The sequence below is a fragment of the Coenobita brevimanus genome, chromosome 14 (assembly GCF_032717465.1).
Source record: "Coenobita brevimanus isolate Jiangsu-jjx chromosome 14, ASM3271746v2, whole genome shotgun sequence".
Classification (NCBI taxonomy): domain Eukaryota; kingdom Metazoa; phylum Arthropoda; class Malacostraca; order Decapoda; family Coenobitidae; genus Coenobita; species Coenobita brevimanus.
In genome coordinates this window covers 34262645-34280050 of record NC_136967.1, presented here as the reverse complement: position 1 = coordinate 34280050, position 17406 = coordinate 34262645, and the positions used below count along the sequence as shown (strand labels likewise).

Sequence of the window (17406 nt, the reverse complement as noted above, 5' to 3'; positions counted from 1 at the left end):
TCTTTCTGAGGCTCCTTATAGTGCTTTCAGGAGACCCCGTCAGGCGACGGATTTTAGGGACCGTTAACCCCTCCAGAAGGAGCTGCAAAATCCTTCCCTTGTCGGCAGCTGAATACCACCGATATTTCTGGCAAACCCTGTATGCCCGCTTCTTCTTAGACCGCTGCGATGGCCCTGCAACACCTCTCTCACCTCGTTGCTCCGCACACTGTACTTCACTGGCATGCTCCATCGCAAATGTTGAAGCGCGGTCATCCAGGTATGGGTCGAGAAGCCACGAGCCAAGAGGCGAGCACAACACAAAAACAAGCAATGGCGTTTGGGTATGTAGTACCGCTGCTGTATCGGCAGAGGGCAGGGTGGTCACAAGATGGCTGCCAACAAATGAGCATCAGTATGCGTCGTCGGCTGCCGGCTGGGAGTATCAAAATGTAGGGAAATTCGCGAATTGTGAGACAGCTCAGAAACTTTTTGCTTGCACGAAAAATGAGGTGTCAAAGTAAAACGCGTCGAAATAAGAGGATTTACTGTATATATAACATTACTGCCAGGAATCAGCCCAACTTATGGATGCTGTTTCAGCCCAGTGTTGGAAAACAAGTTACACAGTATTGTTACATCCCCGTCCCACACTACCACAGGCTCCAACAGCAGTAGTTCAGCACAGCAAGGACGTTGCCCAGTGAGTTGTTCTTCTTATGGTCATCCTTTCAGTGTGCAACAACAAAATCGGGTCAGGCGTGGTAAATAAACACTGACTTCTTAAGTTTGCCATCTTTATTTTCCACATAATTACAGTTAATGCTTCCCAACTACACTTCACTGTTTTCACAAATACCAGAGCTAAATAATCTTCACTGACATTGAACTGAAACTGAACTAAACTCAAACTGAACTGAGACGAAACTGGCTACTCTAGGCTTGTTTGTATAGATTCGTCCATCTATTAAAATAGCATGGGCATGGGCAGATGAAGCCCGTCAGGGAAAATAAAGGCTAATGGATTAGAGGGGGTGTGTGACTATCGAAGTGGTGGATAAGTGGAGATAATGTTGAGGAGGACTGAGATGAGGGATAGTGCAACGATCTCAGCAGCAGCGTCAAAATGGGACACTCGTCTGACGAGATTTGCTCTTAAGGTGAAGAGAAAGGCAGCGGTAGAGGGGTAGTCCAAGAGATAATGTAAAAGGGGCCACTCATCACATTGGTGGCAGTGGGGGCATGGTTCAGGGTCCCTGCATGCAGTCTGAGTGAGGCATGGATATCCCAGCCTAGGGTGGCGTAATAACACTGTAAGAGAGTTGGGGTGTGTCGAGGGGCAGCGAGGGGCTCATAATTAGAGGCCTTTGCATACCAAGTGGCAAAGCATGAGCCTTCTGCCACTTGGTCTTCATGACCTGCATGCTTGAGTCTGGCAGTCGCAGTGTGTGCTCGTCGCTTGATTTGAGAGAGATTGGGCCTGAGTGGCAAGGTTATATTAGGAAGTGTAGTGGCAGAGCGAGCCGTGGCGTCGGCAACATTGTTGCCAGCAATGCCCACGTGACCGGGGATCCAGTGGAGGAATATTTTGCCTTCATTTTTTGTGATGGAGTCAGCCACTGCTGCGATAGAGATCAGCAGACCTACATTATCAGTGAAGTGTCGTGCTTGAATACCATTCAGGGACAAGAGTGAATCTGAATGAATAACTATGGATCTGTAATGGGGACAGAACGCATTTCTGAGGACGCCTTGGATGGCAACGAGCTCCGCCTCACATTGTGGACCTGGAGCAGTCTCGACACAACCCTGATCACTGAAGAATGCAGCACCTGCTGCTCCCTCAGCAGAGACTGACCCGTTGGCATAGTACTCAGCTGTCCCTGGGATCCAGAGTGATGCTATTCTCTGCAGCCATCCTGACATAGGAGGGCTGGCAGAGATGCTCCAGGGCTGTCGTCAGGAGGGGCAAGACTCTGGATCGCAGGGGGCGGTCTTGGAGGGGAAGGAATATAGGTGGGATCAGGCAGGTCAGAGCCTCTCTGAAGGGTGTTAGCGATGATAAGGCGGTGGATTATGCTGGCAGTGGGGTGTGCCCGGTCCTTCCTTGGGTGCGGATGGGGAAACCTTGCAAGGGTGTATTGCATTAGCTCAGAGACAGGCAGTTGTGGCCAGAGCTTGCAGAGCTGTCTTGTGACTGCTGCCGATCGACTCCATATTCTACGTTGGAGAGAGGTGAAGCCACTTTCCATTCTGAGGTTCTCAATACGCGTCCATGGAGAAGGTCCTAACATCACATGTAGTGCAGAGTTTTGTAGGACCTCAAGGGAGTGAACCTGCACACCTGAAAGCCCTAAAAGACAGATAGCACTGTAGTCGAAAAACAAGCGTGTGAGTAGAAGGTCCTAAGCACATGATAATAGGCACCCAGATTGCAACAGGAGAGGGCTCTGAGCGCAGAGGTTCTGGGGGCCGCTCACCCCTGTAGGTACCGGACGTTAATGCTGAATGTCATGTGACTATCACAACACACCCCCAAGAACTGATGGTTGTGAACAATTTCGAACTGGTGTCCCCATTAGGTGGAGCGGACGTTCAGGGGAACATAAGCCGAAGGGCAGGCACTTGGTCTTCTCAAGATTAATCTTGAGGCCCAGTCGCAGCATCTGTCATGGAGGTGGGTTAGAGCAGTCAGTGCATGACTGTAGCAGTCCCTTCGGGAGAAAACGAGCACCAGATCATCAGCATAGCAGAGCAGGGAGATGCCCCTGCAGAAGTCAATCGACAGCAGGTTTTCTACAAGGATGTTAAAGAGGAAAGGACTGAGCTCACTACCTTGAAGGATGCCGTTGATATAGGGGTAAGAAGGAGAGAGCTGCCCCTGAAAGCAGACTCTGGCAGCACAATCAATGAAGAAGTTGCAGATCCAGGTGAGGAGCCTGCCGCAGACTCCTTTGTTGACAACCGCTGCAAGGATGGCATCGGGATCAGCTAGCTCAAATGCCTTCAAGAGATTGAGGAAGACAGCCATTCCCCGGCTGTTTCTTAGCTCTCCCAGAAAGGAGGCTAGGCACTGTTGGGTGCTTCTGCCAGAGAGGTAGGGAAAGAGCAGCAAGTGCAGGAAGCCTAGTTTCCGGGAAAGATGAGAAAGGACCAACCTTTCAGCTATCTGTGTCAAGCAACTGAGGAATGATATGGGTTGCTTGGCATCAGGCTCGCGTGTCTTGGGGATGGAGTGTATGATGGCTGTCTTCCACGAGCTAGGGAGGCGTCCTTTTACCCACGAGTGGTTAAGAAGGCTGAGGATGTTAGCTTTACCTTTCTGACCTGATCTCTCAAGGAGGGAGTAGGTCAGGCCGTTGGCACCTGGGCCGGTGTCTTTTTTGCCATGGAGGGCCTTGTCTAGTTCCTTGTAGGTGAAGAGGTGGTCAGTGATGTCAGAGAGTAGGCAGGCAGCGTCGACTGAGTCCCTCCTTGGGCACCTGAGATGCGCCTGTTTATCTCTGATTGCCTGGGGAAGGTTGGTAGACGAGGTCCTCTCGGCAAAGTGGGTTGCCAGTCGATTGGCCTTACTTGTGGGATCAGAATGAGAAGGGGTTTTGGAAGGCCTGTTGCCTGAGATGTTTTTGATTTTTGTCCACATCTCCTTCAGGGAGGAGTGTGAATCGAGAGATCGACACCATCCTATCCAGGACTTGTCCCTTGAGCATTGTTTTTCTTGTAAAACATGACGTGCTACTGCAGCAAGATGATTCCTAGTGATGGAGGAGGGCCATCTCCGGTAAGCCTCATGAGCCGTATTGAGTCTGTGATTTAGCTCCCGTACTCTCTCATCATAGAACCCATGGTCTTTGATGAGAGAGGTACAACGCTTAGAAAGGGGAATGCTGTCTGCAGCAGTACGGTTGAGGGCGTGAGCAACGTGCTCTGCATGATCATTGAGGGAAAGACGGGGAGAAGCGTTTCCTACTATGGTCTCTGTTGCCTTCTTGTACTCAGACCAGCGGGCTCTGAACAGGTCCCAGCGGGGTGGTGGTGGCGGTGGGGGTGGAATTGATCCCACCTGCAGTTCCATCACTGTGGCGAAGTGGTCGCTTGTGAGGAAAGGATGCAGGGACCACACAGTCACATTAACAGGAGACGAGGTGACAAGTGAGAGATCCAGGCGGCCGCCTCTGACATGGGTAGGTTCAGAGGGGTTGTTTAGTAGGGAAACACCTGCAGTTTCCTCAAGGGTCATGGCTAGGTGTTGCCCTGTTTCGTTTGCTGGTAGGGGCGAGGAGAGGATTGGGTGGTCGGCATTCAGGTCCCCACCTATGAGCGTAGGTTCTGTAGCAGCAAGGGTCAGGATCTCACCCAGATCAAGAGTGTTGTCATGCGTCCTATACAGTATATGTTGAAGATGTTCAGGGAGGAGGTGGCGAGTTGCAGGACTACGCCCTGCACCTCAGCACCCTCTCCACATGATTTATAGGAGGACTGAAATCAGAGCAGGGGATGTGATCTTTCACGAGTATGGCACATCCCCGCGTTTCATCCTGGATCTAGGGGAGAAAATAACCCTTAAAACTGCCGAGTCTAAAAGTGGAGTCCCGGGGAAGGAGTGTCTCTTGCAGGAGGTACGTGGACATCCTCTCCGACAGCAACCTCTTGAAGGAGGGCGAGTTTGCTCCAAGCACTTAGGCAGTTCCACTGCAAGACTCGGAGGCAGGCAGTGTAGTTAGGCGTTGGCCGGGGGTTGGGGGTCACCTCTGGGGGGGTTTCCTCCGGAGGAAAATGGAGGGCTCTCTTTTCCTCCTCGGTCTTCGCTGTGGTGGGGATAAACCCTGGTTTGGCGGTGGGCTGAGGGCAAAGGTGAGGCAGAGATGGAGGTGTGGGAAGCAGGGAGGTGGCAGAGATAACTGCTTGAGGCTTTGTTGGTGGGGTGGCATGTTGTGGGGGGGGTGGAGTTTGTCTTCCACCACCATCTGCACGATGGAATCTACTTCCTTCACAGGCAGCCTGGTGTCTAATTGCCAGCCCAGGGCTTCCCCTATGGAATGAGCCACACAAAGCGCAATATCTCGGCACATCAGACGGAGTTCCTCCAATGTGAAGATGATCTGGGGAGAGCTGGAGATGCGGCTGGTGTCGTGTGGTGGCGAGAGTGGAGGAGTGCGAGCCATGGTCAGAGGAGGGGGGAGGGTGGGGGCGACCACGGTGGAGGGGTGAGGCTGGTGAACGGGAAGAGGGGGAAATTCTTCCATTACAAGGAGGAAGGGTGTTTAGGCCTCTGGCTTCTTCTTGGTTCCTTAGATGAAGGTCCCTGGGGGTGGTGCGTTGTTGTTCCTGCACCCATTCGACCTGGTGATGGCAGCTCTATTATACCAGAGCTACCCTGGATGGGCACTTTGGGTGCCAGGCTTGGTGCCTGCCAGTGCAGTTTGGGCAGTGAGCAATGACTGTCTCCCCTGCCTTGAATTTGTCGAGGAAGACATTGGTGTCAAGGCTCCCGCTGCACATTCCACACACGACAGGATGCTTGCAGTAAGCCTTGTGATGTCCGTAGTGGTGACACCTGAAGCACCACAGGGGTTCTAGGATGAAGGGGTGGAGATGGATGGTGTCCCAACTGCCTGTATTTAGCTTTGGCACAAGAGGGCCGCAGAGAGGCACCACAACTTGTCGAGTCTCTTCCTGGCTTCTCACCTTTTGGCAGTGGACCGCTGCCTCCACCAGTTCGTGTCCTAGGAGGAGTTCTGGGTCCCAGCCATGAGGGAAGCCCATCACAGTGCCCTTGGTGGTTTTCTGGCCGGGGGCTAGCTCCGTCATCTTGAAGGCAAAGACCTCGTCCTGGTCAGCAGCCTGTCTGTGAAGGTAGGTTTCCTTCTCCAGGGGAACGAGAATGGAGTTCCCATCTATCCCCATATCATAGGTGCATTTCAGTCCAGTTAGGCGTACCTCAAGGGCAGCTACGGCCTCATAGCTGGTCTTGTAACCCTGCTGGGTTGAGATGCAGAAGACTGGATATGGGAAGGTGGGTGGAGGGCATGTTGCAAGGGTTACTGATGGGCGGGAAGCCGGGGGATAATGTTGTTGGGTCTTGTGACTTGCTGCAGGGGTAGGGGCATTTCCCTGCTTGTCGTCATAGCTCTTACGTTTTGTCTTCTTGGTAACTAGGGTGAAGCCATCGCTGTCTGTTGAGCCAGAAGAAGGAGAGGATTGATCGGTGGAGGGACTAGGAGTGGAGTCAGAGCTGAATCAGTGGCAGTTTCCAACTGCTTGTGAATGCGAGCAGATTTAATGGGGCAGTGAGCAAAGGTGGAGGAGTTGACAGGAGATGGGTTCGTGGGGGGGGTCTAGGTCGCTGCTCGTGGTAGAGGCAGGATGGTAGTCACTCCCCGATGCAGTGGTGGGGGAATCTTCAAGGGCAGAGTCGGAGCTAGAGTTGGAGGGGTGTCTCTCCCTCTTAGCCACTGATGGGCGAGAAATGGTGGAGGCTTTCCCCTTGGCATTGGGGAGGGTCGGGGCAGCAACGGTGATGGCAGGGTGCCCGGACTTGGCAAGGGGAGCACGGGGCTTGCTGGAGGTGATGGGGGTTGAGGTGGTAGAGGTGGGTTTCCCCTTATGCCGTTCGGTGGAGGTGGGGAGGCGCGGCTTTGGAGTCGCAGGGCGTGGGAGGAGAGATGGCCCAGGGGGCTGTGAGGGCTGAGACGCCTGCATGCCTTGCAGACAAGCAAGCGAAAAAAATAAAATAATAAAATAATATATACATATTACTAGACAAACACACAGGGAATCCAGCGCGACCAGGTAAAGGCCCTCCTTCTTCTGGACAATGCACCTGCACATCCATCCGACAAGGAGTTGGCGGCTGAGAATGGCTGCATTAGGTGCATGTTTTTGCCACCTAATATGACCGCTCTCATCCAACCAACGGACCAAGGAGCGATCGTGGTAACAAAGAGGCTGTACCATTGGAAGTTCCTGGACAAGGTGATGGTTGTTCTCGAGGACGAGGACGAGCGCAGGGAGGGACAGGACACGTGAGGCCAGCAGACTGGAAAACCTTCACCGGTACAACATCAAGTCAGCCATCTACAACTGGGCCAGTGCATGGATGGAAGTCACTGTAAAGACTCTGGAAAATGGTTGGTCTCATCTGCTTCTCAGAGCCGATGTAGTGCACGACTTTCTAGGTTTTGACGTGGATGACTTCCCTGCACGTCTTCGTGCAGCTAGCGACGATGTTGATGTGGATGAAGTGCGTGAGTGGTTGGATGACGACGAGGGCGATCCTGGGTATCAGATCATGTCTGATATCGAGATCGCATCTTTGGTTCCTGGTACAAGTACCCAGCTTGAAGATTCCGATGAGAACAGCGATGATGATGTGGACTCCTCTCAGCACACCACTACTCCAGCCATCCTCAAGCTGGGCACACTCTGGGAGCACGTCGAGTTTGTTCTCGACTACCTAGAACACCCGGACTATGACAAGGAGATGGGGCCCTTGGGATTTGTGGAGGAAGTGAGCGCTTTCAGGCAGCACATCATCACTCGCCAGAATCACCATTCCTTACGTCAATCAACCATTGACAGTTCCTTCAGGCCCGTGACCCCCGCCATACCCAGCCCTGGATCCACACTGCTGCTTTCCCAAGACAGGCCTTCCACCTCCGATCCACAACCCAGCACATCAGCCATGGTGGAGTCGCCACTGGACGTGAGTTTGTGCCTGTCTTCAGAGTCGTCTGCAGTGGGTAGTCCATCACCACGTCCCAGCGACGTGCCCCTCGGCCACCTGCAACACCTACTCTCAGACTCTGACAGTGAATAAACAGTAAAAACTAGCCACTGGACCACACAGGAATTTGCAGTGTTGTGCAGTGTAAAGAACATAATGCACAATGTTAAGAAATTAGAATTCAGAATGCAAAGGCTTAAGTGCAGAGTGCAACACTGGTGAAAGTCTAGTACAGTAGAGCACAAGTGAGAAAAAAATGCGCAGTGTTAAGAAATTAAAATTCAGAGTGCAAAGGCTTCCGTGCAGAATGCAACAGTGGTGAGAGTCAAGTACTGTAGAGTGCAAGTGAGAAAAGAATGCACAGTGTTAAGTAATTAGAATTCAGAGTGCAAATGATTAAGTGCAGTGCAACACTGGATTACTGTAGCTGCTTCAGGTGCACCTTATTACAGTCAGTCTGAGAGGAGGCAAGTTACTCATCTCGGCGGCCATGGACGTGTTGTAAGTACCATGAATACTGCTAAATATTTTCCATACTCACTTCTAAATCCTCATTCTGTGGTTCCTTTTCATTTATTTCATGCTTTCTATCCCTTGTTTGTGTGAACAGGGACTTAAATAGGTGCTATGCATGTCCAGTAGGGAGTTATGTAGGCGGTTTACTGAATTAGGCTAGGTTAGGGTCCATAAGTACCAGTCCAGGAGGCAGGGTCCCAGTATTCGGATGAACCCTCTTTCCGGACATGCCTTTGGCTGCATTACATCGGACAATGGGAGGAGTGCTGTGTGTGTGTGTGTGTATATATATATATATATATATATATATATATATATATATAGAGAGAGAGAGAGAGAGAGAGAGAGAGAGAGAGAGAGAGAGATAAGGTATATATATAGTGTATGTAATTTGTTTATTTATTTATTTACCCCCTCATAAACTTACACATGTATACATACACACACATACATATGTACATACGCAAATGTACTCACGAACATATGTATATTTATCTATATATATGTACGAGTCAGAATAAATAAATAAAGAAACAAACAGAAGTAATCAGCAGGCAATCCAGTCGTTCCCTACAGTGACGGGGGCCTAACTTCCCGCCCTCTAGAGGGGTCGAAGGAGACCCCGTCACTGATCCGTGAGGGACTTGCCTAACAGCGCCTACCTTGCCGCCTCCCATAACCAGGCCTCAAATGTTCCCCCTCATGGAAGTGTCCTAACGACACCCCTTCAGGATTCGGCTTTGTACTACGGCAGGGACTCTATGTGGCAGACCGGAAAGCCAGCTGACACAGCAGGAGAAACGAACGTAGTAAGACTCAGCAAGAGTCAGGGAAGTACTGTAGATCTAAGTCGTCGAGCCAGCAGCGAGAAAAAAGTCTAGGGAGAAGTGAACCCGAGTTTCACTATCTCGGTGACTGGGGCAGAGATGTTGCTGTTACAACTGCTAGGCCGGAACTGACGAGAGGAATCTATTCTAGGCTCTTCCACCTCTTTATATAGCACTGCATTGCACTCGAAGCTTCCATTTTACTCTAGCACCTACAGTTACCAAATCAGTGACATCCAAAACATGCCAGAGTTTTCTTACACTGCATAACTCTGTAGAATACAAACTGAGATGAAATTACATAATTCCACAACAATCACATAAATAAAACATGGCAGAGAAAAAAAGCATAAAATTTATTGCATTGCAAAATACCTCTGCTCACAAATGTCAGGCTACCTGACAACTCTAACTCATAACTAAAAAAATACGAGATGTACTGAAAACCTTCCAGTACTTTCTGTCTAGCAAATCCCGCATCTCAACAGTATTCATATATCGGCTCAACACAAGTTTTACATCAACTGGTTCGACATGAACAGAATATTATGACCAGGAATCGGTCCAATGTATAGTTGCCGTTTCAGCCCAGTGTCGGAAAAAAGTTCTCTGTCTATCTACCTATCTATTGCCAGACACCTCAATCCCGTAAGGGGTGGCCACAAACAAATCGCCTCCCGATCGCCCTGTCCAATGCCACTTCACTGCCTTCCTCCTAGCTCACACCCTCCGTCTCTCATACACCTCTCCACTCCATCCCTCCATCTCATCCTCAGCCTCCACCTCACTCGCATACACTCTCCTCGTTAGTCTCTCGCTCTCCATCCTCTCTACATGACCAAAACGACCCCAGTGTATTTCTCATAACACTTTCTATTACATCCATATCCACACCACAGAGCTCCTTCACTTCCTCATTTGTCAGTTTGTCTCTCCATGTAACTCCACATGCTCCTCTCAAATAATTAATTTCCCCTGCTCTCACTCTTGACTTGTATTCTTCCAACAAGGTCCAAGCTTCACTTCCATACGTTAGAGTTGGTATCACAATACTGTCATGCAGCAACTTTTTTACTTCTATGCTCACTTTCCTATTCCTTATTACTGCTTTCAAAGAACCCGCAACCATTCTTCCCTGCTGCACCATTATAAGCACTTCGCCATCTAAACTTCCATCCTTACCTATCACACTGCCCATGTACTTAAATGTAGGATACTTACATTTTCCATTTCCTCACCATCCAGACTTCATTTCTCTCAAAGGCCATAACTTTACTCTTCTCTACATTCACTTTTAGATTCTGTTTCTTACACATACTCCCTAACTCACTCACCAAACCTTGCAGCTCCCCTTCGTCTTCACTTAACAGTACAATATCATTTGCAAACGAGAGTACAGAGGGTTTCCATTAGGTTCGTTCCAACATCCACTGCCTTACCTGTCACAGAATCTCTCTTATAACCCCATCAACATACAGATTGAAAAATCATGGGGTCTTGACACATCCCTGTTTCAATCCAACATTCAAACAGAAAAACTCAATTCACTATCCACACGCACTGCAACCTTAGCACCCTCGTGCATACTCTTCACGGCATTCAGCAACTTCCCATTTACTTCACTTATCCTTAATACTTGCCACATTCCTTGTCTATTCCCTGTCATATATTTTCTCCAAATCCATCAAGGCCGCATACAACTTCTTTCCCTACTCTAGAAAGTTATCACTAAAGGCCTAAGCAGGAATATTGGATCTACACTACCTCTTCCTTTCCTAAAACCTTCGTTTTCTTCTCCAACTAATTCCTCTGTTATTTCCCTAACTCTGTCAGTAAGTGTCCCACCATATACTCTTCCCATTATACTAAGAAGACAAATGCCCGTATGATTACAACATACTTTTTTCCCCCTTTTCCTTTGTACAGGGGAATAACTATACCTGATTTCCAATCCCCCGGGACTCTACTTTCCTCACAGGTCAATCCGCATTTCTTCCATATCCATTCTACTACTGCCTTTCCCCTATGCTTCAGCATTTCAACACACACTTCATCAATTCCTGGGGCTTTCCCCATTTTGACTTTATTCATTGCTTCCACAACTTCCACCCTACTGATTCCTTCCTGTCTTCCCACCTCCCTCCTTTTCCCAGCCATTTCCCAGCCACTTATACTCGCATTACTTTCATTCTCTGTGTTCCACAACTCCTTAAAGTGTTCTCTCCATATGCTAACTTTTTCTCCATTCTACAATAGCACTATACAATTTTTATCTTTCACTCCCCGACTTACTTCTTCGTCAACCTGTCTAACTTTCTTTACCTCTTTCCAGGACATTCTTTTCCATGCCCTCCACTTCACACTCAAATTCCTTCCATATTCCTCATCTGCTGTCTTCTTACTCTCTCTTACTAATCTGTTCACCTCTCTCTTTCTCTCTACGTATAACTCTCTCTTCTGTCTCTCAACTTCCTCCACGCCCGTTTCTCATTCACTCACTATATGCTTTCTTCTTTTGTGCCACAGCCTCTCTCATCTCTTCATTCCACCATGCTCTTCCCTGCACTCCATTTCGTCTTCTCTTCACCCCACACACCACCTCAAATGCTGCACAGATTTCTTCTGTGAATATATTGTACGCACCTTCCACGTCCCCCATCTGCTCCAAATCATAATTACCCAATCGCTTCTCCACTTCTCTCTTATTTTCTGCCATTTTTCCATCCTCTTGCAACCTTTCTACCCTCTTTGTATGGACTACTTCCTCCTGACCTTCCCTTCTCCTACTCCTCCATTTCATTTGAACCTTGACTTTCACCACCGCCAAGTGGTGGTCAGAATATCCACTCCCACAACCTCCGTATGCTTTTGCATCCATTATACACCGTCTCATATAATCAATACATATTACATAATCAATCATTGCCTTCTGTTCATTCAGTTCACCACCCACCCACCCTTCTCATCACTCACCACGTATTCCTGTGGATCATTTCGTGACTAAAGAGGGTACTGGCTATCACCAACCCCCTCCCCGCACGCATGTCCACTAGAGCACTGCCATTCTCATGCACTTGTGTTGGCACACTTCAGTCACCAACTACTCCAACCACCATCACATTCCCTATTTTCCACGCATAACTCCAATCATAAAACACCCTCATATTCATTTCAAGCTTTTCCATGCACGCTTCCACATTTATCCAGAAATCTTCTTTCACTCTACTTGCACAATCTTGCATTGGTGCATACACACAATGACAGTTACAAAAAGAGCCTAAACTATAAAAAGGGAAATTATCAAGACCTAAAGAAGTATTTCTTAGAAGTTGATTGGGAAAATGAGCTTAGAGGACAAGATTTAAATGCTGTATATAAAAAATTTTGTGAATTTTATGAAATAGGAGTCCAGAAGTACATCCCACAGCACAAAGAAGGAGATAAGAAAATACAGAAATGGTTCAATACAGAATGTAAAAAATCAAAAGAAAGAAGAGATTTGTTGTGGAATAGATACAGAAGACACAATAGTGAAAAGGCGTATAATAATTACAAACAGGCAAGAAACGACTATACAAGAATAAGGAGGGAAGCCCAAAAACAGTTTGAGGAGGATATAATAAATAAAAGTAGTGATCAAAAAGATATAATACAATCCATTACGGACGAGGGAATCACTTATACACAAGAGAAAGATATATGTGAAGCACTAAATAAGAATTTCCAATTAGTTTTTACAGAAGGAAAAAATTTTGAGAGGGAATATGTGGAACACGCATGTCCACACATACTACCAGATATACAAATAGTAGAAAAAGTAATACAGGAGGAGTTAAGTAGATTAGACAGAGGAAAAGCAAGTGGTCCTGATGAAATTTCATGTTGGGTGTTACGAGAATGTGCAAAGGAGTTAAATAAACCATTATTTTTAATTTTCAAGAAATCCTTGAGTCAAGGGAAACTACCTGATATTTGGAAAAAAGCAATTATAGTCCCCTTATTCAAGAAAGGAAATAGACAAAATCCTCTCAACTACCGACCAGTATCACTGACCAGTGTTGTAAGCAAGGTATTAGAAAAACTTATAAGAAAAGCTTGGGTAAATCATCTAGAAGAACACAGTATGATAACAGAAAGACAGTTTGGCTTCAGAAAAGGAAAATCATGTGTTACTAATCTGTTGAGCTACTATGGCAGAGTAACAAACACAATACAGGAAAGGGAAGGATGGGTGGACAGTATCTATTTAGATTTCAAGAAAGCTTTGACACAGTACCACACCAAAGACTTTTATGGAAGCTGTACCATCAAGGAGGAATTCGAGGCAAACTGTTTTGTTGGATGCAAGACTTTCTCATAAAAAGAGAAATGAGGACAGTACTAAGAGGAAACTACTCATCATGGAAAGAAGTGACTAGTGGAGTACCACAGGGTTCGGTGCTGGCACCAATCATGTTTCTAGTGTACATAAATGATATAAACAGTAACACTGGAAATGAGAGCTATCTGAATATGTTTGCAGATGATGCAAAAATACAAAGGAGAATTACTAGCACAGACTCTTGTAGGGAGCTACAAGAAGAATTAAATAAACTTCATGAATGGAGTAGTACATGGCAAATGGAATTCAATGTGGACAAGTGTCATGTAATCAAGTTTGGTAAAAGTGGAGAAAGACCTGATTGGGATTATAAGCTAGGAAATAAAACCCTATACACATCAGAAAGAGAGAAAGACCTAGGTGTGATTATCAATAACAGACTATCTCCGGCTGACCACATCAGCGAGAAGGTACGGAACATGTATACACTGCTTGCAAATATGAGAATAGCATTCACATACATAAATGAAGACATGCTAAGAAGGATAATAACATCATTCATTAGACCAACCCTGGAATATGCATCAATAGTCTGGAGTCCTCATCTCAAAAAGCATATAGACAAGATTGAAAAAGTTCAAAGGGCCGCTACAAGATGGATACCAAGCTTAAGGGACCTAAGCTACGAAGAAAGACTAAATAAACTAAATCTACCAACACTACAGGAGAGAAGGAAAAGAGGTGACATGATAATGCTATATAAGTGCATATCAGGAAAGGAGAAAATAGACATAAATGATTACTTAACATATGGAGAAGCATCAGCAAGAGGACACTGCAAAAAACTGCATAAGAAGAGAGGTGATAAAGACGTAAGGAAATTCAGTTTCCCAAACAGAGCAATTGATCAATGGAATGCACTACCGAATGAAATAGTGTGTGCCAAAACAATTCACAAATTTAAGGATATGTACGATAAATATGGTCTAAGACACGGGACAATACGAGCTTGACTCATTCCTGTAAAGATACAATTAGGTAAGAACAATTACGTAAGGTAGGTAGGAACACACACACACACACACACACACACACACAATCGCCCACATTTATAGTCCAACTTGAGCCGACGTGTCCATACTCTCATTTATTCTCCTTCCACCTCTTGCACACAACAAAACACTCCATCTTTTGCCCTCTCAGTCTCATCAACTCCTGCGCATATATCCCATCCATTCTCCCAATCATTCGCAGTCTCATCTCACCATCTTGTCTCAGTTATTCCACATACATCCACTTTTGCATGCTTAAGCACCTAGACAATCTCTTTCTCTTTCACTTCATCATTCGCACCCCTTACATTCCATATCGGAATCTGTACCACGTCCTTTGTTCAGTCCTTAGCCGTCACTTGTTGGTCAGTCCTGGTCTGAAGCTTCTTGTTCGTAATTTTAGTTAGTTGTTTTCCGTGGAGGGACACTAACCTTCTGCCTAATCACTTGCTGTCACGAAGGGAACACGTGTTGGTTGGTTATAAGTTACCATCCAGCGTTGTATATGATATCCTGGTTTATAGGATATCATTAGGCTTGCCACTCAGTGTGGAGCTGCGCTAAAATAGAGTACCGCTACACTAAGTGGGTGGTTGATGGGCGTCCCCACCTACCACAAACAAGTTTTACTTTTATATTGGCCCAACACAAGTTTTACATCAATCGGCCCGACATAAATAGAATATTATGGCCTGGAATCGGTCCAATGTTTGGTTACCGTTTCAGCCCAGTGTCGGAAAACTACATTTCGGCCCAGCGCAAGTTTTATATCAAATGGCCCGATATAAACAAACAATTATGATCAGGAATCTGCCCAGTCTGTGGTTGCCGTTTTCCCTTAGTTCCGATATATGCCAATACTGGCCCATCATTTCAACGTTTGCTGGGGGAGTGCCACGCACAGAAGACCCTTACTATTTTTTCTGTGGCGATGTCCACGCTGTCAATTTGCGATCCAGCCCAGTATATCAGCAAACCCTTGCTACCCATGATGGGATGACCCATCCTCCCTCCAGTCTGAGAAATAAGTTTCCAGATTTAGAGACCCAAGTATTGTTGATGAATATGATATTGTTGCCATTACTGAACCTTGGATAGATACTCAAGAAAGATTTTATAGCACAGTATAACATTCTTGGTTACTGTATTTTCAGTAATGAGAGGAATGGGAAACTGGGAGGTGGTATATTGCTATATATTAAAAGTGACCTTCAACCAGTTGTAACCCCTAAATCATCAACTGACAATACTGATATAACTTATGTTCAGCTCAGAAATGAATCACGTAGAAAGACGAATTTGGATTAATTTATCGTCCACTGGCCCAGCCTTGCGAAATTGACAATAAAATAAACAAACAAATAACGGAAGTCTATTGCACCCAGAATATTGTAACTGTTGGAGATTTCAATTTACCAGTAACGAGATGGACTGGATCCTTGTCTTTGCACACAGGGTTAGACTTGTATAGCAACTTACTTTAAAGCTTATTATATCAGGTTGCAGAGTAACCCACGCGTGGAGAAAATATCCTAGATCTTATACTGGCGACATCAGAAAACTTTGTTCATAATGTTCAAGTAAGGGAAGAATTCAGTACCAGTGATGACTGCATAGCCACATTCAACCGCAGTTTCTTTAACACCAACCAAAACTGTGATTACGAGAAAATCCCAGACTACAAGAGAGCCGATTTTTCACAAATTAAAGCTAACTTTATGTAGCAATGAATGTGAACCTGTAATTAAAAGTACAAATATATACACAACATAGACAGACTTCGCAGAAATCCTTAATAAGGTGGTTAAGGAATAAGTACCGATGTGTAACAGAAGACCAGTGAAAAGTAATAAGCCAAAATGGTGAAACAGCAATATCAAGAGAAGCCTTTTAGCAAAGAAACTTGCTTAACAGAGATACAAAGCCACTGATAATGAGGAAAATAAAGATATTTACCATAACTTCAGTCGAAATGCCAAAACGTTAATAAAGCAAAGTAAGAAAAACCTTAAAGTGCATATTGCAAGCATCAATAAATTAAATCCCCAAAGAAATTTTCATTTATATCAGAAATAAGAAAATATTAACAGACCAACAATATAGAGGAGGATAAAGATACATAAATTCAGTCGAAATGCTAAATCGTTAATAAAGCAAAGTAAGAAAAACCTTGAAGTGCATATTGGAAGCATCAGTAAATTAAACCCCCCCAAAATTTTTCATTTATATCAGAAATAAGAAAATATTAAAACCAACAATAGAACCACTAGTATCAGCAGATGGTGAGCATACAAATGATGAAACCGAGATGGCTAAAATTGTTGATACTTTCTTCACATCTATATTTACAGCAAAGTCCATGCTCGATCCAAACACTGTCCTCCGCATGTGTAGATGAAGAAAACCTACTCAAAGAAACCATTATCAGTAAGAGATGTATTTCTTGCACTGAATAAACAAAAGATGAGTAAAACACCAGGGCCAGATAGAATATCTCCAAGAGTCTAAAAGAAGGCAAAAGACGAAATAGTGAAACTCTTAGCACATACAGTATATTCAATATCTCTCTCAGAAGCGGCACTGTACCAAGTGGCTGGAAATTAGCTAATGTAACTCTGATATTCAAAAAGGGAGACAAATCTCAACCCAGCAATTACAGACCAATAAGCTTGACATTAGTTGTTTGCAAGTTGTTAGAAACCATAATCAGAGATAAATTGGTCAAGCATTTAGAACAGAACAATCTCATCAAGGACTCTAAGCATGCATTTTGAAATATGCGTTCGTTTCTTATTAATTTGTTTGATTATTTCAGTGATATTATCAACCTGTATGACAGCACTAAATTAACTGATGTCATTTACCTTGCTTTCAAAAAAAGCATTTGATAAGTTCCACATATTCGACTTGTCGAGAAACTGTGCATCTATGGTATCGGTGGCAGTGTACTAAGATGGATGAAAGCTGGCTTACGAAAGATGAACA

At 45.7% G+C, this 17406-nt stretch overlaps 1 protein-coding gene across 1 annotated transcript; it reads right to left on the bottom strand.

Annotated features, from left to right (window-relative positions):
* Nucleotides 1–2557: 2557 nt before the first annotated feature.
* Nucleotides 2558–5144, bottom strand: LOC145390347 (uncharacterized). Its single transcript, XM_080265303.1, has 2 exons — nucleotides 4805–5144; nucleotides 2558–4308 (listed from the first exon to the last, which is right to left on the bottom strand). Exons 1-2 carry the CDS (start codon nucleotides 5142–5144, stop codon nucleotides 2558–2560), a joined length of 2091 nt encoding a protein of 696 aa, XP_080121429.1.
* Nucleotides 5145–17406: the final 12262 nt, after the last annotated feature.

Excerpts from the sequence above, each read along its gene's own strand:
- LOC145390347 (XM_080265303.1), bottom strand. The coding sequence starts at position 5,144 with ATGGCTCGCACTCCTCCACTCTCGCCACCACACGACACCAGCCGCATC. Across the intron at positions 4,309-4,804 it reads CAGCCCACCGCCAAACCAGG|AACCTACGCTCATAGGTGGG; the intron begins GTTTATCCCCAC and ends TTGCTGCTACAG.